The following is a 27,735-nucleotide window of genomic DNA, read 5'->3' as shown; positions in this document are numbered from 1 at the left end:
AGAATTCCCAATTCCTTGATCACAGGTCAGCTACAGCAGAATGGCCTTCCATGCACTAGAATTCAGGAGACCTGGGATTTGTAGCTGGCTCTAGCACTGTTTTACACCTCCTATAAAAAAGATCCCTTAGCATTTCTGTGCCTTGACTTCCATCCCTGTAGTAAGACATTTTTGCTTGTTTTATGTAAGGGATGTGAACATAAACTCATTAGGATTTCTAAGATACTCAAGCACTGGTGACTAGGCAACAAAAGTCCTTGGCCCACAACCAAAGCTAACACTAAACCCAACCAAACTTTCTTCTTGGCCTGACTGGAGCAGTCCTGTGCTTGCATTATTGCATTACTGCTCTGGCAGCTCTTCCTCCACTCTAGGGATGTTTCCATGGAATAGCAAGAAGGGATGTTCAATGTTGAAGTCTGCAAGACAGCTTTACAAATGGAAGGAAAAGAGATGTTCCTGCTTCAAGCAAGGAAAATAAAATGAGATAAAGCACATCTTTATGTTCTGGACAATATGACTGAAGAAAGCATTCTCAAGAACCACTACCTAAGGTTACATACCATTATACTCCTTTCGAATAAATCTCTCCAAACTTGCCAGTATTTGTTCTCTGTTTTGTTGCTCAGATAAAGGAGGGGATAATTCATCTAAGTAAAAACAAATTAAAACACAGTCAGACATGACATTCAGCACCTCAAGAATCATTTTCAGCTAATTAAAAGATTGGATGGGGATTTTTTTGTTGTGCTTGCATTGCTTAAATCTGTGATTTTCTTTTTAAATCATTAGAGTCTTCCAGATTTTATTTCAAAACATCCAGTTTTTCAACCACAAAGTGTCCAGGTGGGCACCAGGCATCCAGCCAAGGTTAACCCACAACAGCACCCTCAAAAGAATTCAATAAGCACAAAAATTAGTTTTGCCCAGAGCCTGATTCCTGGAAACACCAGTAGCTTTTTACAAACCTGGTGAAAAATCCCATATAACATCAGTTTCTCAAATATGTTATAAATTATCACAGCCATGGATTATCTGAAAATTAAAATGCTGATCCATTTGTAGCCTAGGGCACCTGGAAGAGCTTCTTCCTACTGAATTGTGAATAATTGTAAATAAGTAATTTAACCCTAGAGTTTTTAATTCTTCCTGGTTACAGGTCATAGTATAAAGTGGAGCACAAACATTTTTTGAACTTACCAAAACATCTTTTACACACTATATCAAGTATTTCCCGAAATCTGTCTGTCATTGGTGGTAGTGGTTTTAGATCAATTTTCTTGAAATCCTCTGGGCAATCATTTTTGGAATGTCCATCCCGTTTGCAGATGCTGCATACTATAGTTGGTGGCTTTTTTGGGGGGAAAAAAAGGAAAGGAAAATTCTATTTGTGCACTTAGGACAGTTCAGCAGACCTAACATTTCCAAGCAATCAAGAACATTTGACATATGAACAATAACAGAGCCTCCACAATGAGCAGAACACCTCTCACCAAGCTGCATTTAGTTCTCACAGTGCCTAGAAGCACCTGGAAATTCTACAAGAAAGTAGGAGAGGAAAGGCAGAAATAACCCACAAATAACCAGAAAGAAATCCAGATTTTTTTTGTGTGGACATCAAAAAGCTCAAGATGAGGGAAACAGATAATTTCATTCAAATGTCACACAGGTGATGTTTCCTGAATAACAGGTACTCTACAAAGGCCAGAGCTGCCACCCATATCCCAGTCTGAAACAATCACTGTGGAATCCCACTATCCTCCCACTCTTAGATTTAATGACTTCAAAGTAACGATCCACGACCAGCACTGCTTACCTTTCCTGAAGTAAAAATAAACTTATCAAAGACATAATGCATTTCTTCTGCTGAGAGTCTGCCTTCCTCTTTGAGATCCTGGGTTTCCAGCACTGCTCTGCAGCTGGCCGAGGTAGCTGGGCTGCCAGTGCACTTCGTCTGTGGAGACGACTCCAGTACCAAACTCTGCCTGCTTTCAGCATCAGAAAACTCATTACTGGAATTTGTGTCATCAGGCTGATGTGCACTGCAGTTACAGTGGTGGCTGAGCTCACCCTCAGTTAGACACACTGAAATTTCTAAATCATCTCTCTCTTTAGGTGATTTTTCCTTTAATTCACAGCATTCATTGGAAATAAGGGGTAAAGCTTCTTCTTTGTCTTCGTCATAGCTAGAGTCCAATGTTGAAAGTAGCAAAGGGTCCATGTTCTGGGAAGTACATCTTTTGGCTACAGCTTCTCCCACTGTATTACATTCAACTTCATTCTCTGCTATGTTACATCCACTTTCTGTAACTTCTTTATCTACAACATCTTCCCCTTGTGGAAGGCAACAGTTTGCTACAGGCTCTTCAGATCTTGTGGATTTCTTACTATTCATTTTCCCTTTTTCTTTTTTCTTGGTATCTGGCTTGGATTTAATCCCATCTTTACTTTGTGGGCATGCAAAATATTTATATGCTGTCCTAAATCGCTCCAGGATGTACTCAAATACCATCTGGCTATTTAGACTTCGTGCAACATTCCTCTTTAGTGCAAAAGGATCTGGGAAGAAAAAGAACAATTTAATTAGTAATCTTTAACTTCCACATTTCACAAAGCAGCTGAAATCCCTAAGTTTTTACAGGGCAGTTAAGGAGGTTCTTATACTATAATCCAGAATTGTATTTGGATATACTTAGAGAATGAAAGACTCACAAGTTTTTTCAAAATTCTTCCATACAAAACATATCCAAGTGCAGCCATGAATGGCTGACTATCATAAACAATTCTAAACAGTGTTACTCAAAAAGAAAACCATGGGTATATTGCAACATTATATTATGGCCAATTTCTAAACTAGAAATTATAATAAACAAAGGCAAAATAAATAGATGCCAGCCAGAACCTTTTTTCCTCCACTGAAGAAGGATTTTCATTTCTCTTAAGAAATTCATTTGTCTAAGAGTAACATTGAGAATGTAAGGATTGTATGAACCAATCTCACCAGGATCCATTCTTAGGCCTTCCTAACGATTTCTAGATCAAACATGCTTTCCAAGCAAAAAGAGCTCCTGCATAGTTGCTATAAGTTTGCCTGGAAGATAGTACCAAACTGAGATTCTGTTACTTCATAAGATCAGCTACAAACTCAACATTGGAAAAAAGAAAAAAGGCAAAAATGAGAAGTAAAAAACCATAAAGCAAACAACACAATTAGCCCAATAACAGCAGGTGTCAGAACCAGAATACAATCTGGTTTTTGGAAATTATTTCTCATTTCTTCCTCAATGATTTGTCCTGACACCTGACATCCCACATGTTGAATAAACACTTCCTTACTTTTTCTACACTCTAGCTAAAAGCAATTGAAGAAAAGAATTGGGAGAGGAAATTAAAAGTCACAGGAGTGATCTCAACATCCACTACTCAACCTGTGCCTCGAGAATTCATTGCTATCTGTTCTACTTTCCTTCTGACTCTTCTTGTACCTTATTGACTCATCCTTCAATGTACCTCTGTACCTCATTCTCTGTCTGTATGATTCTCTTTGTCCTCTCCATCGCCTCAAGTGTTACAGATAAGCCACTTCAGCAACATCTCTAGAAAGTGTTCAAAAGTCATTATTCATGTTTTTATAAAAATATCACCTTACACGGTTTCTTAGTCTTTCTCAAATACCCAATTTCTCTATTCTTAAGGTCAATTCAGAATGTCACACATTGCTCTGTAACTCAGTGACTTTCCCTGCTCTTTAGACAGAGAAAACTTGTGTTTAAAGAGACTAAATAGCTGACAAAATATATATTTGAAAGACTTATTGTCCAGATCCTTGTAACACATTTGCAAGTCAAGCAAATAAAGATGCTAAAGCAGGATGACTACAGAAGTGGGAAGGGATCAGCCTACCTTCAATGGCTATTCGCCTCTTGGGCCAGTTTTTATTCTCTCTGGTTAAGAGCTCTTGTACCCGTATGCTGATGACATATTCCTCCAAAGCAAACTCCAGTGTGTAAAACTTCAAAAGTTCCAACCACAGTTGCCCCAGTGAAACTTGGTGAGGGGTTTTGAACGCTAAGAGAGACTGAAAAACATGGACACAAGTATTCAACTGCAAAAGAAATTAATATTCCCTTTTTTTTTTGTCCTGATCCATCCAACATCAATGGTTAAAAATAAAAAAATAGGGATAAGAGATAGCAAATGGTTTTCAATTAAATAAAGTCAGGACTTACAATTCCATGTTTCTCTTTCGCATTGCTTTGGTTGTCCACTTCTGAGCTCGTTGTCTTCTTGCCACCACCTTTTTGTTGTTCAACTTTAGCTTTGCTTTCTGCTCCAACAGAGTTTTTTGCTGCACCATTTGTGGGTGGTTTGTACTCCCACCTTACAAATTCTTCATCTTCCACCCCTTTCAGCTGGTGGTCATCTGGCCTCTTTGAATCAAAGCCTTCAATCTAACAACAATTAAAGTGGCTCTGAAACAAGACTGTATATAATACATACAACCAACAGTTTTCAGCAAATGTAACACTGACTACTGTGGTATATTCATACCCCTCAAGATTAACAGATGTCAGAGACAGAAATTCAGAGGAATAAAGAAGAAAATAATTGCTTTCTCTCCAAAACACAGATGACACAACTATACAGCCTGCTACAAGTGCCTTTTAAAAAAGTATTCAGAATCATCAAGCCTCATCTGCAGGAGCATGAAGTACCAATGCGTTTCATTTATCATTTTCTTTGGCAATCAAATTCTGCATTTTTATGAGGTTGCAGAACACAGAAATAATGCCAACAACTTAATAATGAAGTACCAAATCACTTACCCAATTGCCCAAATAGGACGGTAAAATACGTGGTTTTCTTTGCTGAAGAAAAAAAATCACCATTAAGGCAAAGGAATATGAGGGAATTCCACCTTCAGCCTGACAGTCAATGTGACAGAGCTGTAAGAGAAGAAATAATTACTTTTCTGATGTAACAACAGAATTTGAGTTTACAATCGATTACAAAAGGACAAACAAAGAAATGTGAGGAACATACTAGAATGAAGTACAAAATGCTGTATGTCAGAAACTGCAGTGGTCGTGCCATGTCACGTACAGGCAGAATACAAACTAGCAACTCATACATTAAGGAATAGCATTAAGAAATACTATCTTATCACATTTTGTTCTTTTCAGTTTCACCACACTTTGTGATTGTGGCACACATTTATGCTGCCATCCATCTAGAAGTTCAGTCAGCACTGAAATGTGCTGTTGTACAGTGGCATCTCACATATGGAGGTGGGGTGAAGCAGTGGCATGAAGTCCTTTCTACAAACATTCATGGTACATTACACAGTACAGTGTACACAGTGCTTAGAAAGAACTATTGGGGATAGTTCAATAACTTACTCTAGCCCAGTAGCGGAAAGCCAAAACCAAGGGAATCAGGACAGGCTCCAGTTTACCAAGTGCAGCCAGCAGGTCAGTTGTAAGGCAAGCCACATCATTCCTAGCACTCACTTTGCATGTCAAACCACTGCAATCACAATGCAGAACAGATAAAGGGTTATCACTTTGTGATACAGATGGTGCTTGGGGCAGGGGGAGGTGGGGCATCACACCCCCTGAAATAAAAACATCCATCAGTGTCTCCCTATGTAAGAACCTGATTTTTTAACAAAAAGCTTCAGAATATAATTGCATTTTCTCTACTATTAGTTTACTGACTGCATCTAGAACTTACAGAAGTTCACTACAGTGAAAAATACAAAACAGCATTAAGAATTTGCTCCTAAGTTCTGCCATTACTTAATTATGTTATCTTGCACAGTTCAATTACCAAATATACTGTCTACATTCCAAACACTTAAACAAACTAATAAATTAATTAATACTCCAGACCTGCTGCACATTAGGAGTTACATTATGGTAAACCCACAAAACAGCTTCTCTAAAAACTTTCCTTTAGCTTCTCAGAACAATTATTTCTATTCTGTTACAAACACCAGAAAAGACAAGCCCACTCTTGCTGCATTTACTTCCCCAGAGTTTCAGTCCATACCTCTGGCCAGTCAAGAAATCATGTTTCATTTTGGAGGTTGCTACTTCTTAGGAATTTACTGAAACTGTCAGATGATGTGTCCTTTCTGGCAACATGTATCTTATAAAATGTTTTTAAAGCCTTGGCTTAAAACTGCTGGCAAAAATTTTAAATAACTGAAAACCACTCCACTTTTCCCCCAGTTAACTAAAAGGTAATGTCAGATTCCTACACCCAGTGCGTTCTGTGTAGCACAAAACCAAAAGTAGCTAGCTTTCTTTCTAGGTTACATTTCTGTGTATGAGCAATTCCCTTTTAATACAATGTTAGCTGAATGTTACAGTAATACTTCTGGTCAGGAGTGCAGGCAAGCACCTAGTATGAACAAGCACAGTAGCTCATGAAAAACTTTTTTCAGTCACAAATACCTTTTAACATCTTTGCAAAAGACAACAGGAACTTTGGCATGGAAATCCGACTCCACATCTGAGTAGACAGCTAAGCAATGAAGGAGAAAAAACACACTTTGTTTCAAAGTTTCTGACAGTTTTCCCAATTCTGTCTTTAAAATTATTATATTTATGTAACAGCTCAAATTAAGTGCTGCAGAGCTAAGCAGCACCAATATTTTCTGGTTACTTTTGAGGCTCACCACCCCTATGAGACAGCCAGGCTGTGCTCCTGACAGAACCAAGAGGCTACAAGTTTTAGAAGTCCTGAAACAGCTCTCACTCATGTACATATGCAAGTGGAAAGCAGCTTTTGAGTTTACTGCCTAGAATTCATCACACAAAAAGTTAAAGCTTTTTGCTCTGGCATCTGACACCACTGCCCCAACTTCTGACAACCTGAACTGGAGCATTCTCTTGCTGCAGCTTCTCATCTCTCATTCACACAAGCACTGGTGCTCATAAAAATCACATTCATAAAAACAGCCCAGATACTTTGGCTAAAAACCCATCAATTTTTCTAAGTTTACAGAAAATTTAAGCATAAAAAGAACTAAGCAGCAGATGGAATGTTAAATAGAAATGAGATGCAACTAAAACTCACCACTGTTCTTCAAGATCTCAAGCACCTGGATCAGAACATCTGGTTGACTCATCTACAATGACAAAATTAGAGCAGCTTGCATTATTGAGACTAATATTTCATTTTACATTTTATTTCAAACTACTTGGGTTGCACAACTCTGTGTTCCTCAAAAAAGTGAAATAATTTGTCAGTATCAATGAAAAAGTTAACTGTGCCTGTCTACAGCATGAAAACAGGTGCCAGTAAACCTCCCAGCCAGCCTTCCTTTAGCCTACAGCCCTAGTGAACACTTCTGTTCTAGTTCTGCATTAACAGGATAAATAAAAGCACTTGCCATAGATTCAGCAATTTCATTATCAATGAATACTACTAGAAATGGACAGCAAGAGAATTTAATGTCAGGACTTTCCCAGGAGTTTTGAAAGGTTATCATTTTGAAACACCTTATCATTTTGAAACACAAGTGCAGCAGTTGAGTGTCTGTCAAGAATGTGCTGCTAATATCACTAAACATGAACCAACAATTTCATTACCTGAAGAATATCAATTTATCTCAAATTTTAAAAGGGTGGGGGGAATCAAAACCTACAAGAGTTTACAGTCTGAATGTTCAGTTCATGGAAGCACACTTAGCCAAGCCAACTATTTTCCTACTGCTTCAGTGCTTACTCAAAAAAAACAGTAGAAAAAGCTTAGCATAAGGTTGTCCAAACAAAACAAAAAAAATCACCCAAGAATTAAAGTTATCTAAAGAGCAATGAAAGCTTCCTCCACAGCACAGATGACATCAAATCAAAGATTAGATACTTTGTGCTCTTCTAACACCATGTGCCCCAAAAGAAGATGAAGGCAATGGAATAGAAATAAATGTGGATGGGCTTGATTTAAAAAGCAGTCTTAGTTAATACAAGATAATATCTACACACCTTAGGGGGGAATTTGATATCAATGTTAACATCGCTGGTCTTGAAAGCAAATCTAGTTAAGCAGGAGCCATACATCCTCAGGGAACAGTCTGGAGAGAGAGAAACAGAATTATTTAACAGTTAGCAAATAAATTTGTCTTTAGTGGATGATGCATACCTTGCTTCAGATACTGCACCTCACTGGCACTCCCAGATTAATGAACACTGTACCCCCTTCTCACTCTTGTGAAGGGCAGGCATTTCCATAAGACAGCATCACAGGAAAACAAATAACTCAAGTACTGTAACCACCAAATGTCCAACATTTTCCAAGCTGTTTTAAAGATTTTTTGCAATAGTTCTGTTTGTTTTTAATATAAATTTAAATATGAAGTAACAATAACTGTCACCATCTCAGTGTAGGATTTTATATAATAGCTTTTGTTAACTACAGCTTGATTTCACTGCAGCTCTTAGCCAATTATAAAATTCTTTGATGCCTCACAGACTTCTGTATAAGGCACCAATCTGTTGATTCCATCAGCAAGTTCCAACACACAGTTCCTTAAAAAATATGTATATAAACATAATTTCAATATAATCCAAGGCACAGAGTACAGCATCCATTCACTGTTTTAATTAATGCAGTTACCTGCAAAGATGTAGAACAGATCTAAACTAACTAGGAAGAACCTACTCAGCAATAATATGAGAAATGCCATCCCATTCCATAAACAGTATCCCAATTCACAATGAAATTTTTGCAGATGAAAACTTTCCTGTAATAGAAATTAGGGTCTCCCATACTTAAATCAGCTGAAAAATGAAGAGTGCTCTCAATGCTTCCCAAATCCAACAGCCTCTCAAGCAGGGTTACCTAGAGCAGGTTGCCCAGACTGTATCCAGTTGGGTTTTGAAAATCTCCATGGATGGAGGGACCACAACCTCTCCAGGCAACCTGCGTCAGTGTCCAACCACCCTCACTGCAAAGAAGGTTCTTCTTGTCTGTCTTCCTTTATGTGTGTGTTCTGACCAAACTCAGTCAATCAGAAACATGAACAAAACTACTCTTAAAAGAGAAAATAGATCTTACACACACATAGCTTCAAGCCTATTTTCACTGCTTGCAGCCCTCTCAGAATGAAAGTCTGTATGGTTAATAATAATAATTTGCAATTCCTTCCAATGGCTTATCATAGTAGTAAGAATTTTTGCATAGTTCTAATGTGAGTTCAAGAGAAAATCATGCCAGAAGATCAGATGTTTTCTACACAGTGCATGAATTAAATTTTTCTGAATTTACAACTTAGGAAAACACATTCACTAGAACATAGCTGGCTTTCAAAAGGAGAATAACAAACTGTCATTTACTATTACAGACTCCCCTTCCACTACTCCTACACCTCCACAGAAGCTCATCAGTCCAAACAAGTCAGCCAAAGTAACAATAGTTTTCCTGAGCATTTATGTAAAAAAATGTTATGTGAAAAAGCTTTGTCTTATGCTTCCCACTATCAGTGGAAAACTCCCTAGAGTGCCAGAGCAGAAGTTTGCACTAGGGGTCACTTACTAGACAGCAAACAGATTAGCAAACCTCCACCCTACAAACCCTTATTCTATTCAGCACCTTATGTTTAAGCAGATACTTCATCTAAAACTAAAGTTGATCATCCTGCACATACCAAAATCTTTCTTACATGTATTTTGTATGTATGTATAAAAATACTCTGTATTTTTATAGAGCAAAGGGAAAAAAGGTATTTCTAAAACAAATGGATTGTATAGAACAACACCTGACTCCAACATAGATGAAATTAAAAATTTCCAACATGTTTTTGGCAATGAGATGAATATTTTCTTCTGTTCAGATGCACTGAACACCAAACCACTGTTAGCACAAAGTCAACATCACAGCAGCTCCAAAAATCTGATTACAAACTCCCAGTGCATTAACTATAGGAGCTGATGGGAAAATCAATGCAAAGAAGCAAATATCAAATATTATTGTTCTTGTTATCTTATCCCATCACTTAAAAAGGATCAATAAATACATCTGAAAGAAGGACAAATAAACACAATCATATTTTCCTCTTTTTGTATATTTGCTAATTCTTTAAAAATCCACTGCCAGGATGTATTAAAGTCTGTATATATTAATGTTGTACACTATCAAGATAATTTAACCCCAAATGCACTCATTCACTATTAACGAAGGTATCAAAATTATATCTATAAAAATAACGCCAAGTTTTCACCTGAAGCAAATGGAGCATACTATTAATACCTGGTAAGGGCTGTTGAATAATTTTCTCCATCTCATTTACAATCTCTTGCCGAATTCTGAAGTCCTCATCCGAGATGCCTTGTTCGTTTGCTGCCTCGATGAGAGTGAAACTCAGAGCAGCCAACTGTGCAGACGAGGGCGGCGGGAGCGCCCGCAGCTCGTTCTCTTCTTGCTTTTCCTGAAGAATTGGGGGATGATGTCACTAAAAACTGGTATTTTAAGAGGAAAGGCTATCTCTTACTGCTATATTGGAACATGCTGTTTGTGTCCTGACCAACACTTCCAAAGGCAGGAACTCTGCCTGGCCTAACTGGCAAATACGATATTGTGGTCCCAGGAATGAGAGCAGATGCTCAGTGTTTAAAACAGAAAATGTCATTTCACAGCTGGCAACTGGAGAGGGAATCTTCTGTATTCCATTCCCGAACCACATTTTCTGACAGTTCTGAAGCAGAATTCAACCAAGAAAATAAAAAGCTGTAATTGTACATCATAAAAGTAACTGAGCTGGAAAAGTCACATGGATTTTTTCAGAGTGGATTGTACTTGAAGGAAAGTTATCAGAAGCAGAAAAAGTATTCCTAGCTCCAAGGAAATTTTGTAAGTTGAGTCCCATTATGCTTAAACAGCTGGTTCCAGAAAGTACTGGATTTAGTGCACCCATCCAACAGCAAGAACACGTCAGATGCATCAAATCATTTGGGACTAAGTACAACAACCTCTTGTTCCGTGAATTCATTAACTACATGAAAGACATGATTGAAATAAATAATAACTATAAAATAAATATGCTCTAAGAAAACACAGTACAGTATGAAAATGTTTCTTTAGTTCTAGGCTGCATCTCTCAACTCTTCTGTTCTCATCTGAACGAATTAAGTGTAAGAAAGAATATAAGCATTTTTAAAGTAGTATGGGGTTTTTTTTATGTCACCACATTAGGATTTTTCTTGAGTTGGGAAACCACAGTTGCTGCTGAGCTTATTTGATTGTCATGTATCTCACAGAGCTATGAACAGGAGCATTTTATGCAGTAACATTTAAGACAGTAACATAGATATCACCATGATGCTGCACAGAAAGCTATCTGGGGTAAGTGTTAAAAAGAGAAACTGCTCCCTGTCCTCCAGAATTCCATTCAGTGCTAAAGAAACCTCATTGCTCAATTCTCATCTTCATGCCCAGATGGAAAGCATGGTAAGGAAGCATTTATAGATCAATCATAGGACTGGCTCATTTTTTTAAGCATGATGCAATTTAGGAGACAGTGAGAGAACCTTTACAAATAATCATTGACCATAATGTAAAAATGTTACTTTCTGAGATTTAATGGATTTATGGCATTTGGAGTCTTCCAGGTGATGACTTGCACACGTTTTAGAATTAGAGCATTAATGAAAAACAGAAGTATGGCAAGAAATCCATGGAAACATGTGAAAGTAATTTGACTGAATTTTGGAGAATGGTTATAGAAAGAGTAATTTTAACCATCTAAATGACAAAATCCAGCATCCTGGGTAATCTGTAGCTGTTCATCAGCATTTACAAAAATGGGCTGGCAAGAAAATCTGTGCACCTTTTATTGGATTTCTTACATGTAACAGTTCTTTGGGGCAAACCATAGCACCATGGTATCTGACAAGGAAACTGGTTTTCTCTTTGTAAGCCTTAGAACTATTTTTCATATTAAGTACATTAATAAACCCAGTGTGATAATGAATGAACTGAATCCTTCCCTCCTGTAACTCTTCTAAACTTCACAAGTCAGCCAAAGTAAAAAGAAAAAAAAATCAACATCCCCAGCCCCACCTCCCGTCCCTGGACATCTTGCTACCAATGGCATTATTTTCAGAGAATAGAAAAACTGAATATATTTTTGTGTAATATTTATTTCTTAACTAAGTTACCTCGCATTCTCTTACTAAAAGCATGACGAACTGCTCACTGCTCAGAGCCACTAATTCAGAAGCAATGACCAAATCTGTCCTTTCCTCTCTGCCTGGACAAATCATCAAGCCCTTCCTCTTAAACAGAAAACAGAAATTTGTGGATCTCTGCTCAGCATACAAACTTTCACCTAAATGAACATGATCAAAGAAAACAAACCACACAACAAAAAATTTTGATTTCAAAAAGAAAATAAAAAAAACAGAAGAGTATAAGAAAGAAAAAGGCAGCCATAATTTTGTTAACTTACCATTATATTTTTCTTATGACGTTTTTCCTTAATATGCTTGTGGGCTCCCTGGATATTTTCAATGTGGACTAAGCAGAGCTTGCATAGATACTGACAGTTGGTGTATTCTGGGGAGCGCTGAGAAAAAATTGCCATAGATTAAAACAAATATTTCTACTAGTAGTGCCTGAAAAACTAATTCTTTGAATAATAATAAACTGTATTTAACTATTATGTAACACTTTTAATGTAAAGGTGCTTTGCAAACATTAAGCAATCTTCAAAGAACAAACAGAAATGGATTTTTACCTGTATGACAAGAGGGGAGAGTGAGGGAAGGAAGTGAGATGACTTGAGAATTACATTTCTCAGTAAGTTTAGTGAGGTAAGATTAAGACTGAGGAGTTCATGCTTCTTAAGGCTGACCTAAAGACCAGTAAGCCATTCCCTTGTCAGGTGAAGCTTTTAATTACTGGCTAAACCTCAGCATCTCCCTGCCTATCCCTGATGAGGAAATGGCAGCAGCTCAGCTGTGTCCTGCTGTGCTGTTGTGTCACACGGTGCTGGCTCTGCCCTGCTAGAAAGGGTGTGGCCAGGCAGCCTGGGGGAACACAGCCACTTCCCAATCACTGTGCTCAGACAAGGTGGGATTCTCCAGCAAGGCCTGATGCTATTCCAACTCTGATGGATGCTCTGCAGTGCTCAGAGCTGGGATGGATGCTCCACAATGCTCAGAGTGGGGATGGATGCTCTGCAGTGCTCAGAGCTGGGATGGATGCTCCACAATGCTCAGAGTGGGGATGGATGCTCCGCAGTGCTCAGAGCTGGGATGGATGCTCCACAATGCTCAGAGTGGGGATGGATGCTCTGCAGTGCTCAGAGCTGGGATGGATGCTCTGCAGTGCTCAGAGTGGGGATGGATGCTCTGCAGTGCTCAGAGTGGGGATGGATGCTCTGCAGTGCTCAGAGCTGGGACGGATGCTCTGCAGTGCTCAGAGCTGGGATGGATGCTCTGCAGTGCTCAGAGTGGGGATGGATGCTCTGCAGTGCTCAGAGTGGGGATGGATGCTCTGCAGTGCTCAGAGTGGGGATGGATGCTCTGCAGTGCTCAGAGCGGGGATGGATGCTCTGCAGTGCTCAGAGTGGGGATGGATGCTCTGCAGTGCTCAGAGCGGGGATGGATGCTCTGCAGTGCTCAGAGCTGGGATGGATGCTCCACAATGCTCAGAGTGGGGATGGATGCTCTGCAGTGCTCAGAGTGGGGATGGATGCTCTGCAGTGCTCAGAGCTGGGATGGATGCTCTGCAGTGCTCAGAGCTGGGATGGATGCTCTGCAGTGCTCAGAGCTGGGATGGATGCTCTGGAGTGCTCAGAGCTGGGATGGATGCTCTGCAGTGCTCAGAGCTGGGATGGATGCTCTGCAGTGCTCAGAGCTGGGATGGATGCTCTGCAATGCTCAGAGTTGGAGACACTTGCAGAAGAAGCACCTTTTTGTACACAGAGCCTGGCAGAGATGGAGTACACAACCAGAGAGTGGCCCCCTGGGATATCCCCAAGTGTGCAAGAAGCAGCCAAACATCCAGAGATGATGGGGAAGAAGGGAACCTGTTTTCCCAGGGTCCATGAGGGGATACCATGGAGTTTATTCAGCCAGGAAACCATTAAGACCTGCTGGACTCAAAGGCAGAAAGGACTCTGCAAGAGAAGGGGGTGTTCCCAAATACTCCACTTTATCCTTCTCATCCTGCAATTTTACCTTCTTGCTCTAACAGATCACAGCTACAGAGATGGGAAACCTTTTGAAAAGCTCACTGCAGAGACAAAAAAAAAAACAATTTAGATTTTCTCCAGATCTGTTAGACTTTTCCAATAGCTGGGTGAGAAAAAAAACTACTTTCACATTTTCGTCCTAATTCTAATACATCTATATTTACTAAACCCAAAAAGTCTACTGAAAACACCAGATGTTTAACCAGTGACACAACAATGAATGAACACCATTTTAAGACACTGAGGTGGATCACAGATCAGTTAAACAAATTTGACTTACCATATGGAGACCTAAACCACTGTTAAATTTGGGCAAGTTTTTCCACTTACCGAGCTTGACCTTTTGCTTTTGGGAAAAAAAACAGTCTGATACTGTCCAACTACAGAGTAAATTGAAATTTAAAATATTGCTTTAATTACCAATTTTTTAACGCTATTTTCTCTAAGACAGGTACCTAGTAAGATGAAATTAAACATCCATTTGGAAAACAACCTACAGACAGTTACACCTGGCGACATGGGAAGATTCAAGTATTTGATGCCTGATGACTGAAGTAGATAAATATTTTACCATTCTTTTATAATAAAATGAGTATCAGCAGTAAAAGTATTTCTGAAAAATTTTGTGTTTCTTTACAATATTGGTCTGCAGTATTATGCTAATGGATGTTGCCAGGAAGGCTGAATCATGTAATAACTTCTATTTTGCCTTTAGTGAAGACTTTTCAAATCATCTAATTATGCTTAACTCCAATGAAAAGGGCAAAAACTCAAAATAACAAGACAGAAAAGTTACAGACCATTACTTGTGTAAGATAGATGCACCCTTATAAGCCAGGCCTCATGAAATTTGTCCTTGGATACTCAAGGAGCTAATCTATAAAAGAGCCAGCTGTATTTTAAAGAACTCACAGAGAATGGGAAGGTTCCAGATCATCAGGAAAGAGAAACTTAAGAATATCTTAAAAGGGCTAAATAAGATGAACCAAGGAATTAGACACCAGTTAGAATTAGCGTTCAGAAAAATACTGTAATCAATTTTTAATAAGCACATAGGGAAAAAACAGGTCAGAGGTGACAACCTGATCTGCTGCAAACAATTGCACTAACCCAATCTTAGGGTTGCTTTTTTAAAGATCAGTCATAGCTCTTGAAGAAGCAGCAGCAGACGTTGTATTTGAATTTTACAGTCTTTGTCACTTGTCATAGTATCAGTCTCAAAAGGAGACCATAAACACTACCTAAATAAAGAACAGTAAGGTGGGAGCAAAACTGCTGAGAGAACTGTCCTCAGAGCACTCCTACCTAGAAGCATGTGCCAAGTATTCTTCAGCAGGGGTCCCTTTGGAGGCAGAAATATCCACAGTTTTGTTGAAGAGGTAGGAAATGCAACAGAAAGTGTGCTGACTATAAATGTAAAAGATATTGACTTGGAAGAGGATACAGAAAATGTAACATGACAAAAATTCAGATATCAAAAAAGTTAAAGACATTTAATGAATAACCTCCAACTAAATAATATCACAGCAAAGTATCATTCCTTAGGTATTATCAACTGCAAACATACAGGGCTGGGAACACCTGATGGACCAATTCTTAAGGAAAGGCCATGGGAATCATTGCTGGTCCAACTTTAAGCCAATATCCTACTGCTGCTGAAAAAGCAGAGATCCTAAACAAAAATGCCATTATTTCAGAGAGATGAAGTCAGCCTTCCTCTTTATATGTAAGACTTCAGCTGAAATTGCATGTCCAATTTTGAACACCACTTACACAATGGGTGTTGAGAGAAAAGCAAGAAGAATGAACCAGGAACTAAAAACCCTCAAGAACAATGAACAAAGAGAGCCTAAAGAAGGTTTGACTGCAGGAATGGGAATGATTTTCCTATGTGCAGAATGTTATGAAAAAGAAGTAATAAACTTTTAGCTAATTTTCCTAGGACAACATATGAGAGATTAAAATGCTTCCATAAGATTAACAAAATCTTCTGGGTTACCTACACTGACTTCAACATTTGTGTCACTAGAGATAATATTAAGAACAATTTAGGTGAACATTTTTAAGCAGTCATCTCCAATATAGCAACTGAGACTGGTGAGAGACACTAAAGGAAGCTCAAGGTTCTTTTTAGTCCTGCATTCTCAGTTTCCAGAGAACCAGACTTAAATCTTATAAGATAAAATCTTATTTAAATACTGGAATTGTAAACCTTCAGATCTAGAAAATTAAAAAAATACTTTTCTGCAAAGGCTACATGTGCCACAAAAGGAACACAAAGTTTCTAATCCATATAATCTGCCAGGATGAACAACTAGCCAACTACTGGAGACAGTAGCTTAGATCAGAAAGTGACTCATTACTAAGAAGAAAGAAACATTGGCAGCAGGCTGTAGTAGAAACACCACCCAACCAGAAATATGGTGATGATAATGAAAGAGGACACACATTTTCTTTTTTATCTGATAAATAACCCAACCTACTTTTTCAAGTCGGGAGATATAATCTCTTTCCAGACGTTCTTCAGCTTGTTTCAATCCTAGTTGCTGTTCAACTGTCAGATTAGATTCATCAATAACACCAGTGTTTTCTAAATAATCCGCTTCCAATGCATGTTCTTTTGTTGATTCAGAATTCTTTATTTTACCTAAAGCAAGAAACAGTTACTTTCTTAAGAGTCATTCAAGGAGAGAAAAAGTGAAAATTAGAGTACAGAGCAGCTAAGAACAAACACAAATTAGAGCTACATTCCAGTTTTTTATCCAAACACTGCCCAAGATCACCTTAAACATTAAAACTGTTCCAGTAAGTTAACCAGTATTTTAAAAGGACTTCAGAGACTAATCTGCTACTAAGAGTGCTGTCAAAACCACAAAATAAAAAGGTAGATTAATTCTGTGTTTCAGTCAAATTCACAGTCTCCTCAATGGTTCACAGCAAGAAAGGGTTTTGCTGTCCGGAACAGAGTAAACAAGATCCCCATGCCCTACTGTAAAAGAAACAATAAATATTAGGCATAAAATTCTTGTACACAACACATTTTGTAAGGAGGTAAGTCAGAGAACCGCCTCAAAGACGTTCACCCAAATGACCCTACAGAGGCAGGCAGCAGGCAATGCCAGCCCTGAGCCTGGAAGCTGCTGGAGTCACCCCTGAACGCTCCGTGACACCTCTCGCCCACAGGCAGCAGCCACTGAGCTCTGCAACGCTGCTGCTCCCAAAAACTCAGCCCAGTGCCACGGGGCCAGTTCCTCCACATGCCTATGCATTGGTCACAGGCCACTCATCTCTGCAAACATCCACAGCAAATGATTCCAGTCGCTTTTACATAAGCAAGAGTGAGGGTTATTTGTGCTTTGTCTTTTCTTCTCCTTTTCCTTTCCTTTCAAATGAGATCAGTGCCCCCAGACTAGCAAGGAATCAAAGCTGAGTAAGTTTTCAAGTCCTGGTTTCTCAGTGACAGATGGTCCCCACAGTACATAATGGGGGTCTACAAAGAGCTGACTGATCACAGGATGCTGCCACTTGAACTTGTTTTTCCTGTTAAACACTATTAAGACAGCTAAAAAACCACACACTTTGTTATTTTCCTTGTATTTCCATACAAGCAACTGCTGTAGCTGTGGGAAATACTTCAAACAGAAGGTCTACACTGGCTGGCATCTTGAAACAGCATTTTCATTAAAGAAAAAAAGTATTCTAAAGAAGTGTGACAAATTCTGAGCTATGGAATTAGCCTGGTGAGACAAAGCTTGATCAATATATTTAATTTTGACATTGAAAACCATGTGTAAGAAATGTACACTCACAAGGGTAACCACTGATGGATGATAGGTATTCCAGAGCTCCCTAATTCAAAAAGCCACCTGCCAAAGCCTACTCAAAACATTTTTAGTAACAAAAAGAGCACAACAGTCACAGAAAAGAAGTAAATATTTCCCCTCTATATATAATAGGAACTTCCCTTGCCCATTTTCCCCCTGATCTTTCTGAAAAGAAGTAATAACTGGCATTTCCCTGAGTGGCAATGATATTACAAAGGGTTCCCCCTTCCTAAGACACTATATTCACAAAATTGCCTAAAACCCACGCACAATAAGTAGCTTACAAAGATGTTTAGGTCTTAGGCATAAGAAAAAAGGACAGCTATTATCATAATCTCTTGCTCTCTAAGCAATATGCTCGTATGAACATCATGTTCCTTCTAAATGCAACCAGCAGCTTCGTACATGTGAAAAAATAACACCAACAGAAACATTTCAAAGCCCATTTCAGACTGTCAGCATTGCACCAGAAGAAAATGGAATAAGGCACTGTTAACTAATACTCACTGAAGTCATCAGACTTATGCTCCATTTTTCTTTGATCTGCAGCAGTCTTACCAGGATCACCAGCCTGATCAACACTAGTCTTCAAAGTATGAACTCCCACTGGATTTTCCAGCACCAGTTTCCCTTTCTGAGTAGCTGTTAAGCTTTCCATACTGACCCCATTCCCTGAAACATGGGAGCCTGGAGCGTTTTCTCCCACTGGTTGGGATTTTGTCTGTTTCAGGTTTTCCATTGCTGATGATAAATTAGAAAATTTTTTTGCTTTTCCATGACTTCGATCCTGAACACTTGATCCCAAATCTTTAGTTCCAGGAATACAACTATTTACTTTGCATGATTTATTTTCTCCTTGTTTTTCAGAACAAACATCATTTTGTTTACTTTTTCTGCTGCTATTCCCACTTGGAGAACTTCTCCCGACATCCTTCGCAGATTTGTCATTTCTATTGTATTTATAATTTTGATTAATTGTAACTTTGACTGTTTTGCCTTCCTCACAGACAAGACGGACAGACTTCCTTGGGTCATGATTTCCATTCTTTGAGCTCTTGGCCTCTTCCATTATAGTGAAGACCTGCTTCTCCTGTCTCGAGACCACTTGAAGTGCAATTCTTCAGCAATTTGCCGTTGATTTTAAATCCTCTGTGCAGGCAAGGATCGTAGCTGATTGTCTACTGAAGAAATAATGATAAGACATTTTTAAAAACTAAGGAAAAAAACTAAATCTCTATGCACACAGCACATTAAATAAACTTCTCTAAAGGAAGGTGTTAATATAAATTATTATAGGAAGCATATTCCTCCCACAGGCATAAGTACATTTTCACAATACATTCCAGTATTAAAGTAAAACTCATGAAAATTTTGATTATTTTGATTTGTATTTAAAAGACGAGGGCTACAAAGAGACAAAAAAATGGCAGAACATGCTAAAAAACACTCAATGATAAACCTGCCAACAGCTTGCTTTTTTCTTTCCTTCCTATTTCTGGCTTTCTGAACAAAAACAAGAACCAAGACGTCTGCAACTACACTGGGAAAAAAAAGAAAAAAAAGTAACAGATCTAAAAAGTACCACTCAATAAACGCACAGCTCAAATTAGCCACTAGAGGAAAGTAATTCAGTTTCCAGCAAGCAAGCTCCATTTTATTAACTGATTTTAAAAAGCATTTAGAGATATAGCTCAAAGTATTAATAATAAACCTGACCGATCACCTGCACCTCCTATCTCATATAAATTAACTGCCAGCAATTAAGTACGATTTAAAAAAAAAATCACAAATAGTAAATATTTTGTTTAGCTACAGATTAACTTTCCTCATCTAAACCTCAGGCCTTTAGGTGGTATATGACCATCTGAGATTTATGCCGGAGACAACTCAGAGGTTGTGCTTCCAGTGGGAGGAGGTTCAGCACAAGTGGGTCTGTTTGTCAGGAATCAGTCTTACTAATATAGAAAATGAACACAAGAATCTGCAACAAGAACTTGGATTTTTTTTTCTTGTAATAACATTTAGACAGCAATTGAAAACTCCAAGAATGAAGCATCAGACAAAGAAGAAAACTATTTTTGTAAAACTATAACAAAATATGGAGTGCAGAAATTCTCTCTTTCCTGTCCAGCTGCGTATTTGCTAGGTAAATGCATGACCCATGGAAATTTCTGGTTTTTAAAGAACCCATCCCTTACCATTTAGGGAAGAAAAAAATAATAGAAAAGTCTATGAATTACAGCTCTTAAAAGTATTGCAGCATACTTTTGTACTTTAAAAACAAGAACCAGAATAAAGGATCAGATTAAAATGTCGGCTTAAGAAAAAAAAAAAATAACCAAAAAAACCTTTCTGAATATTAGCAGTATGAAGTACAGTAATTTTTTTTTTCAGTTTATATAATACAGTTACTATCTCATTTTAATGAGACACAAATCAGAAAATACTTCAGGACACAAAGCATGTACTAAAAAGGGTTATCTTAAGTCTCTATTGATATAATTGAAAATATGTATTTTTCAAAGGTGAAAAATCAAAGAAACAAACAAAGCCCACACGAATTTTCCTGAAGATGCTGTTAGCATCACATTCTTTAGTAAAATATAAAAACTGAAGAAGAAAAAAAATCTCCATTCCTAAATTCTTTCAAATGGCTAAGTATCTTATCTCACATTCAGTTAATATTGCAACTATTTTCTCTTAAATACTGATTGCACCTGGTTCTTACTTCTAGATCAAAAGTCACAAAGATTAAATAATATTTGCCTTTGGATTGTAGCCAGCCTTTCCCATAGCAGTTCTAACCAAAAGCAGCAGGAACTCCTGCCCAGCTGTACCAGCACTGCTGAAGCCTCAGGGTGGTGAGGAGAGCCCAGGGTCCTCCCAGGTCAGCTAAATTCAAGTTACTCCAGTCCCTGACACCAGTACAAAGCTCTGCTCTAGAGACTGGGGAGCTGTTACAGCTCTGTACACGTCACTGTCTTTAACCTCTACGGTGGGTTTGTTTTTTAACTTCATGTAACCAGAAGAGAAATGGGAACATGATTTTTCAAATTCTAAACTAATCATGCTTTACTTGTACAACCTGAAGAGGGGAAGAAAATTCCCCAAAGCACAAACAAACCCGAACCACAAAGACACAGCAACTCCCCGTTGAGCCCCGGCCGGGGGCACGGCGAGGCCAGCTCCAGGCTGGGGGGAAGCAGCGCGGGGCAGCCGGAGCCGCAGCGCCCTTCGCTCACTGCCCCCGCCGGGCTGCTCCCATCATCCCGGGGCTGCTCCCATCATCCCGGGGCTGCTCCTTCCCTCCCCGGGGCTGCTCCGCCAGCCACCAAACCGGAAAACCACTCCAGCCGAACATAAAGCTGGCACCAGGCAGGAGGAGGAGGAGCACGCCTGGCAATAACAAACAACTCGTAGGGTGGGGACAACTCCTGTTGGCACCACTTCCACATTAAAGCTACCGTGAAACTCCGGCATTGGAGGAAAAGTGGGGCTGCATTTTGGGTTTTTTATGTGTGACTTTGTTGGAGTCGAATTTTGAAAGTAGGTTTTAAAAAATCTGCAAAAATTATTCAAATTGTTTTATCTCATCCGTTCAATTAAATACACAATTACATATTCAAAGAGAATATATAATCTTTAATCAAATGGGGAAAAGTAACTAAAGAAACTGCTAGTAAAAACTAGAACCCAGCTAATGATTTGAGTACTGTGATAGTGTTGCATATCAAGAATGTAATCAAATGTAAGTAGATAATGTTAAAAAGCATATACAGTCTTAATTTCTAAGAAATATGAATAAAGAGAGGTCATGACATTTCATAAGAAAAGAATACTCTATATGAAATAAAAGTCAGGAGTTCCACAATGAATGCAGAATCTGAAATCCAAGTGCAATAATACTGTTGCTGAACTTTGGGATTTCTTTTTCTTTCTTTTTGCTCTTTAATATGGAAATGATTTAGCAAACAAAAAATAATTTTAACTCCTGCAACACATTCAATAGTAACCAAATTACCATCTCACAACAAACTGCAAAATTAACCAACTAATAAAACTCAGTATGAGAAACAAAAAGAGACCTCTCCCGAACCCAGGACAGAACACAGAAAGATCATCCTCTGTCAGATATTGGCCATCTACATGGCAGAGGGAGAGAGGGAAATGGGGAAAGGAGTGCCTCTAAAAAAAGTAAGTTGGTTGGAAACAAAGCACCGGAGTGAAGTGAATCAGTGCTGAGGTGGCATCTTTGTAGAAACCTGGATGGCACCTCTTAATCACAAGCTCAGGCTCATACCGAAATTGCAAGACCTGGAATTGAAGCAGAATTTTCTCCGAGCCAGGCTGGCAACAAAACCAGAGCATTTCTCCTGTGTCTGCAAAATGGGGTATGATTAACCTGTTGAAACCAGTTCAGCATATTTCAATAATTCAATATCCCAGTGTTACATGGGCCTCAGTTTCCCCTGCTTTCTGAGCGTACAGTGCCAATTACTCCTCCGAAATCTAGCTCTTGGCTCTTTTTAGGAAAATAATCTGGCTGAAATACAACAGCTTGAGGTCAGACAAGATACCATCTGACCTTAAACTCCAGAAAAGTATAAAAATCTATACATACCAACAGCAACAAAATGAAAAATGTTTAAAATCAGCTTTGGTTAGAATTCATTTTAGGCTCACAAAATGAAGAAATGAGAATGTTTCACTTTCGTTTTTGCCAGTTTCTTTTGTTTCCTCCACTTTGCAGACTAGCATTAGAAAACTCTGCATTTGAATTGCAAAGAATCAGACTAAGGCTTACTTCCAAACAGGGGGGAAAAGAAAACCACCAAAAAACTTTCAAGAAGATATTTCTACCTCTTCTACCACTTCTTCCTCTCAAGTTGTTCCACTATATTCAACTCCCTCAAACACACAGATTTGGAGTCAGAATTTGACATAACAGGGCCTCTTCAAAGATGAAGGCCACAGTTTAACAACTGTGAACTCTTGCCTTCTGAGTTGTTCTTTTGCAAAGCTTTTTTTAATAATTTCATTAACAGCAGAACTGACTCCACCTGGTTTCCTAGACGTTCATTTTGTGCTCCTCTGTCACACTCTATCACAGCCCCTTGGGCAAGCAGAGCAGACGTGCTGGAGCCCTGTCTGATTTGTAGCTACTCCCTACAAGGAAACGGAACTTCCTCCTGCTTCCCCCTCAGCAGAGACCTCTCCTCTGTTGAGGCATAATTGTTCCAGAAAATAGACAGAAACTCAATGACCCTTTGCCATTACTTCAAATATGTTCTAAAATGTGGTCCCAACTGGCTGAAATGCCCAAAAGTAGGGACTACAGTGTAGAATGGCAACTAAAGGGAAAGAGAACAGGCTTTTAAGTTTTGTTTCCCTGGGGAGTACTAGATAAAATATAAACACAGAAAGTACTACAAACATAAGTGTTATCACCCTGTTTCTATAAAGCATTCCCTCCTTTGAGATAGGGAGACTTGTATTTTATCCAAGACCTGCTTTTATCTCTCCCATTATGATTGTCCTTAAGCTCCAATCTCCCAGCCAGCCTTCCAACACTAAGTGGGGTGATTAACCTCAGTGCCCCCCTCGCCTCACTACCAATATAGCCCAGCTGAACTTCCTCAACAGAAAAATAAAAGGAAATTCTGCAAACAAAGGTTACAGCCACAGTCAGGAACAATAGGAAAGGTTGCCTTCTGCACTCTGCTCAGAGTGCAGCACAGGTGATGTCTGTGGACAGCCCTAATGTGCTGGGGTGGGGGGATCTTTTCTCACTGTTTACAGGCTTAGGCCCATTTTTCTGCCTGAGAACTCCTACAAATCATTCAAACCTCTCCCATGTTCTTTGTCAATAGTTTTTAAAAAATTATCACACATTTATATTTGATTTATGATGAAATCGACATAACTCAGTACAACCTACTACTCATGCTTGATGTTTTTCCAAAGTACTTAAAACTAAAACTATCAGAGATTACTGGCCACTAAAGCGCTTCAGACTCCACCAGCACTAAACCCATCGATATTCTTAGTAACAAACATAAGTGCTACATAGTGTTCCAGAACTCCCTCTTACTACAGGTTACAAAATTTATCCTGGTAAGGATAATACTGCCAAAATCTACCCAGAAGGAAGTCAGCACAGTGTGCATAAACTTTAACACACAAATCAAGGATGCAACAAAACTGGCACTCTGGGCTCAGTGAAGATAGGCAGCTCTGATGCTGTATTTATTATGTGGAAGATTGAAAACGTCTAAGGAGTCATCATTAGATATATAACTATGTACATATACATATGTAGAAAATATATAACACTGTAACAAGATGATATCTGATTTACAGTAGCACTGCCAAATAAATGAAGTAACAAGAAAGGCTTTGGCTGATACAAAACTTAGTAACACATGTAGGTGCAAATATCTTACAATTAAAATTTTCAAGTGAGGAAAATATGCTGGATGGGAGATCCATAAGGGATATGCTTGTTACAGATTACTCTGCATTGACTCACTGTTTTTTCTACAGCACTGTATGACTCACCGGGAAGGTGAGAAAAACTAACGTCACCCAACGCCAAGAACTACCTCCCTCTGACCCTACTACTGCTGCTGCCTCCCGTGCCAAGCTCGGCAAAGCTGTCCTCTCCCAGCCACACCAACAGTCTCCCCCACCTCTACTCCATATAGGCTCCTCATGCTTCTGCACATTTTGGTTCTGATGCTACGTTTTACTGCAGCAGTCCCTTACACCTCAGACCCAACTGCAGCAAACCCTGAAGACAGAAGAGGGGCAGCACCTGCCCCAAATCTCCCTGAATGCTGCACGGTTCATGTGAGAGCAGAGCAGGAACTGATACAAGGGAGCTCTAACTTCAAAATCAAACACACACATCAGCCCAAGGACCCATGAGGAGGCTGGGGAAGCACAACACAGCACTGCACTGGTTTAGAGCCTTTCAGAGACTTCCAGAGGCCTTAGATGATCACAAAACTGGTTTAAATGGCAGCCACACACTGAAACTAATTTTTTCACCTTGATCTTAACCTCCACTTATGCTCAGTGCTATGCTAAATGACAAAACAGCAATATGTATTGTGGCATAGAAGCTTATCTGCATCTTGTATTTAAACAACAGTGAGCCAGCCATTCGCTCAAACTGGAATCCTTGAGGAAGGGATGGTCTTTGAACTGCTCCATACCAGCTGCAAACCAGCTCACAAACCACACTGAAAGCAAACAGATCTACCAGTACCCTTGTGCCTCTTCACCAGCATCCAGCACTTTCCCTACGGGAAGAAACATGCTGAAAATCACAACTCCAAGAAAGCTGTCAAGAACACAGCCACGCTCAGCGGACTGAGTCACAATCGTTTGTAACACAAAACTGATTCCAGACTCCTGTGTCAAGCTTTGCTGACACTGAAAACTAAAATCTGAAAGTTACTTCTTGCTGGCAGGAGTATTTCATGCATCAACAGAAATGAAAATAAAATCTAAGAACATCTGATAAATTGGGTTTTTTCCAAAGACTTGCTGAAACCTTAGAACCAAAATTACAAACCAAGGATACAGTATGAGTATACATGCATGCATGCATGCATTTCTGTGAAAACAAAAAAAAAAAAGGAGTAAAAATTAAATTCATGTGCACTGTTACAAAATTTAGGTCTTTTGTATTTCTAAGTTAAACGATTTATCAAGCAATATCAAAATAGTGTTAAATGTGCCAAAAGCACAAGAAATGTTGACTTTCACTGGATTGCTTCCATTGTGCTAATTAATCCACTAAGCAAATTGCAGGATCCTTCTTTCTATGGGTTCTCAATACAAGTCAGTACCAGTATTGCATTATTTCACTAAGATAGTGACAAAAATAAACTTAATGTAGTAGAAATGCTTTGTAAAGTTTAAAAAGCCAGGATTGCAAATTGAACACAGAATATACTCTCAGACAGTCAGACTGCCTTATGGTATCAACACGAATACAACAATCCTGAAGCATGACTGACAAGCAGAGCCACAAGATTGCTAAGAGGAGCTCCTCAGGAATATCTTGCTTTCAAGTACAACACAGGGAAATCCTGTCCCCCTTTCTTTCTCCCCACTGCAGCAGTTCCCTTCAGAGGAAGAACCGGATAAATGCCCTGCACAGTGCAGGTGTCCTGGGGCACTCAGCACGGCAAGCTGAGGTATGAAAAGGAAGTCCCAGCTGTCCTCTGTGCAAGAACAGAACACAGGAGGAACTTTCTGATCCCTCTGTGTCTATCTTCTGGGAACATATCCCAATATATCTTCTGGGAAAAGGTAATTTTTTCACAAAATTAATTTTATGAAGGTTTACACTACAGTTAAGTAGAAAAATGATTAAAAAAAGGTCATTGCAAAATTGGTATTTGTAATAGAGACCTCTTACTCCTAATATAGCATCTTCTGCCAGGTACTGTAATTAAGTCATAGTTCCATGGCTGGCTTACTTTTCTTGTCACGGAAATAATTATGTCATAACTATCTGGGGTCAAAGTATCCAAAAAGCAACCACTGAAACCGGGAGCATAAGTCAAAACCATAAACAACATGTAGCCTCTATTTTCAAGCAAATGCAACGACCCCTAACACCAGGGCACAGTGCTCAGGAAGCCAAGTGACGTGGAGGTGGCATGGATATAAAAAAAATTATTAGATCCATACTTAGATGCAACTATCTTTTTAATGTACTAATCTCTACCTTAGCTTAAATGTGATTGTATTGTTTCTCTGTGTATTATGAGCTCATCTTCCTTTGATATACCCAGAAACAACCTTAAAAGCCAGGAGGCCTCAGGTAATATGACACATTCAGCCAACTGGCAAATTGCAACATATTGCAAAAGCAGCAAAGTCGTTCAGCTGTATTTGTATACAAAATAAGCCAACAAAAGAGCACAACCACGTAGGCGAAGGGATGCCTGGGTGTCACTCCAGGCAGACCGTAATCCACGGAAAGGAGAACCTCTTGCGGCGGAGCGGGCACGGCTCTCGAGGGTAGCCCCGCACACGGGACATTCCTCGCGGGCCTCGCCGGCTGCGGTGCTCTCTCCCCCCCGCATTATTTAATTCCACGGGGCGTACGAACAACAAACCGCACGCACCGGCTCCGGCCCGGATGCGCCTCCGGGGGCGGCCCCGGTCCCCCGCTGACCTTGCGGCGGCCCCCGCGCCGCGGACCCAGCGCTTCCCCCGCCCGGCGCGGGGCCCGAGGCCGCGGCGGGCCGTCGAGGCGGGGCAGGGCTGGGGCGGGGGGCGCCGGCGCGGACAGCACCCCCTGAGCCCGCCTCCCCCCACGCCGCCGCCCCCGGCCGCGGGGAGCCCCCGGGCCCCGGTACCTGTGTGCGGCGCTAGCGGAGCCGGCGCGGCGCCCCCGCCATGTCCGGCTGCGGCTGCTGCAGGCCCCGACGGCAGCGGCTCAGTCCGGCCCGGCCGCCATGTCAGCGGCGCGGTGCATTGTGGGGCGAAGGCGGGCGGGAGCGCCCCGAGGGCGGCGGCGCTGCGGGGCGGCGGCGGCGGCGGCGGCGGGGACCGAGCCGGGCACGGTGCCCGCACTGCCCCGGCCCAGCCGGGGAGCCCCCCCTTGCCTCAGAGCCTCCCCCTTGCTGAGGGGGCGATGCGCCCCCCCTTCCCGTCTCCCCGGCGTTCAGGGCCTTCCTCCCTCAGTGC

At 40.0% G+C, this 27,735-nt stretch overlaps 1 protein-coding gene across 2 annotated transcripts in view; it reads right to left on the bottom strand.

Annotated features, from left to right (window-relative positions):
• Positions 1-27,518, bottom strand: part of TUT4 (terminal uridylyl transferase 4) — a 45,149-nt gene extending 17,631 nt beyond the window's left edge. For both annotated transcript variants that reach the window (XM_066556176.1, XM_066556177.1), the window contains exons 1-15: positions 27,405-27,518; positions 18,532-19,205; positions 16,684-16,847; positions 12,452-12,568; positions 10,255-10,432; positions 7,992-8,080; positions 7,084-7,135; positions 6,459-6,528; positions 5,400-5,526; positions 4,827-4,946; positions 4,230-4,451; positions 3,904-4,078; positions 1,817-2,559; positions 1,201-1,351; positions 564-650 (exon numbers count right to left, since the gene is read on the bottom strand). In XM_066556176.1, the coding sequence (XP_066412273.1) occupies positions 564-650; positions 1,201-1,351; positions 1,817-2,559; positions 3,904-4,078; positions 4,230-4,451; positions 4,827-4,946; positions 5,400-5,526; positions 6,459-6,528; positions 7,084-7,135; positions 7,992-8,080; positions 10,255-10,432; positions 12,452-12,568; positions 16,684-16,847; positions 18,532-19,093 (2,857 nt within the window). In that variant the 5' untranslated portion in view covers positions 19,094-19,205; positions 27,405-27,518. The remainder of the gene's footprint in view (positions 1-563; positions 651-1,200; positions 1,352-1,816; positions 2,560-3,903; positions 4,079-4,229; positions 4,452-4,826; positions 4,947-5,399; positions 5,527-6,458; positions 6,529-7,083; positions 7,136-7,991; positions 8,081-10,254; positions 10,433-12,451; positions 12,569-16,683; positions 16,848-18,531; positions 19,206-27,404) is intronic.
• Positions 27,519-27,735: the final 217 nt, after the last annotated feature.

Source organism: Molothrus aeneus, chromosome 9 (genome assembly GCF_037042795.1).
Source record: "Molothrus aeneus isolate 106 chromosome 9, BPBGC_Maene_1.0, whole genome shotgun sequence".
Classification (NCBI taxonomy): Eukaryota; Metazoa; Chordata; class Aves; order Passeriformes; family Icteridae; genus Molothrus; species Molothrus aeneus.
This window is presented reverse-complemented; position numbering and strand designations above follow the sequence as displayed.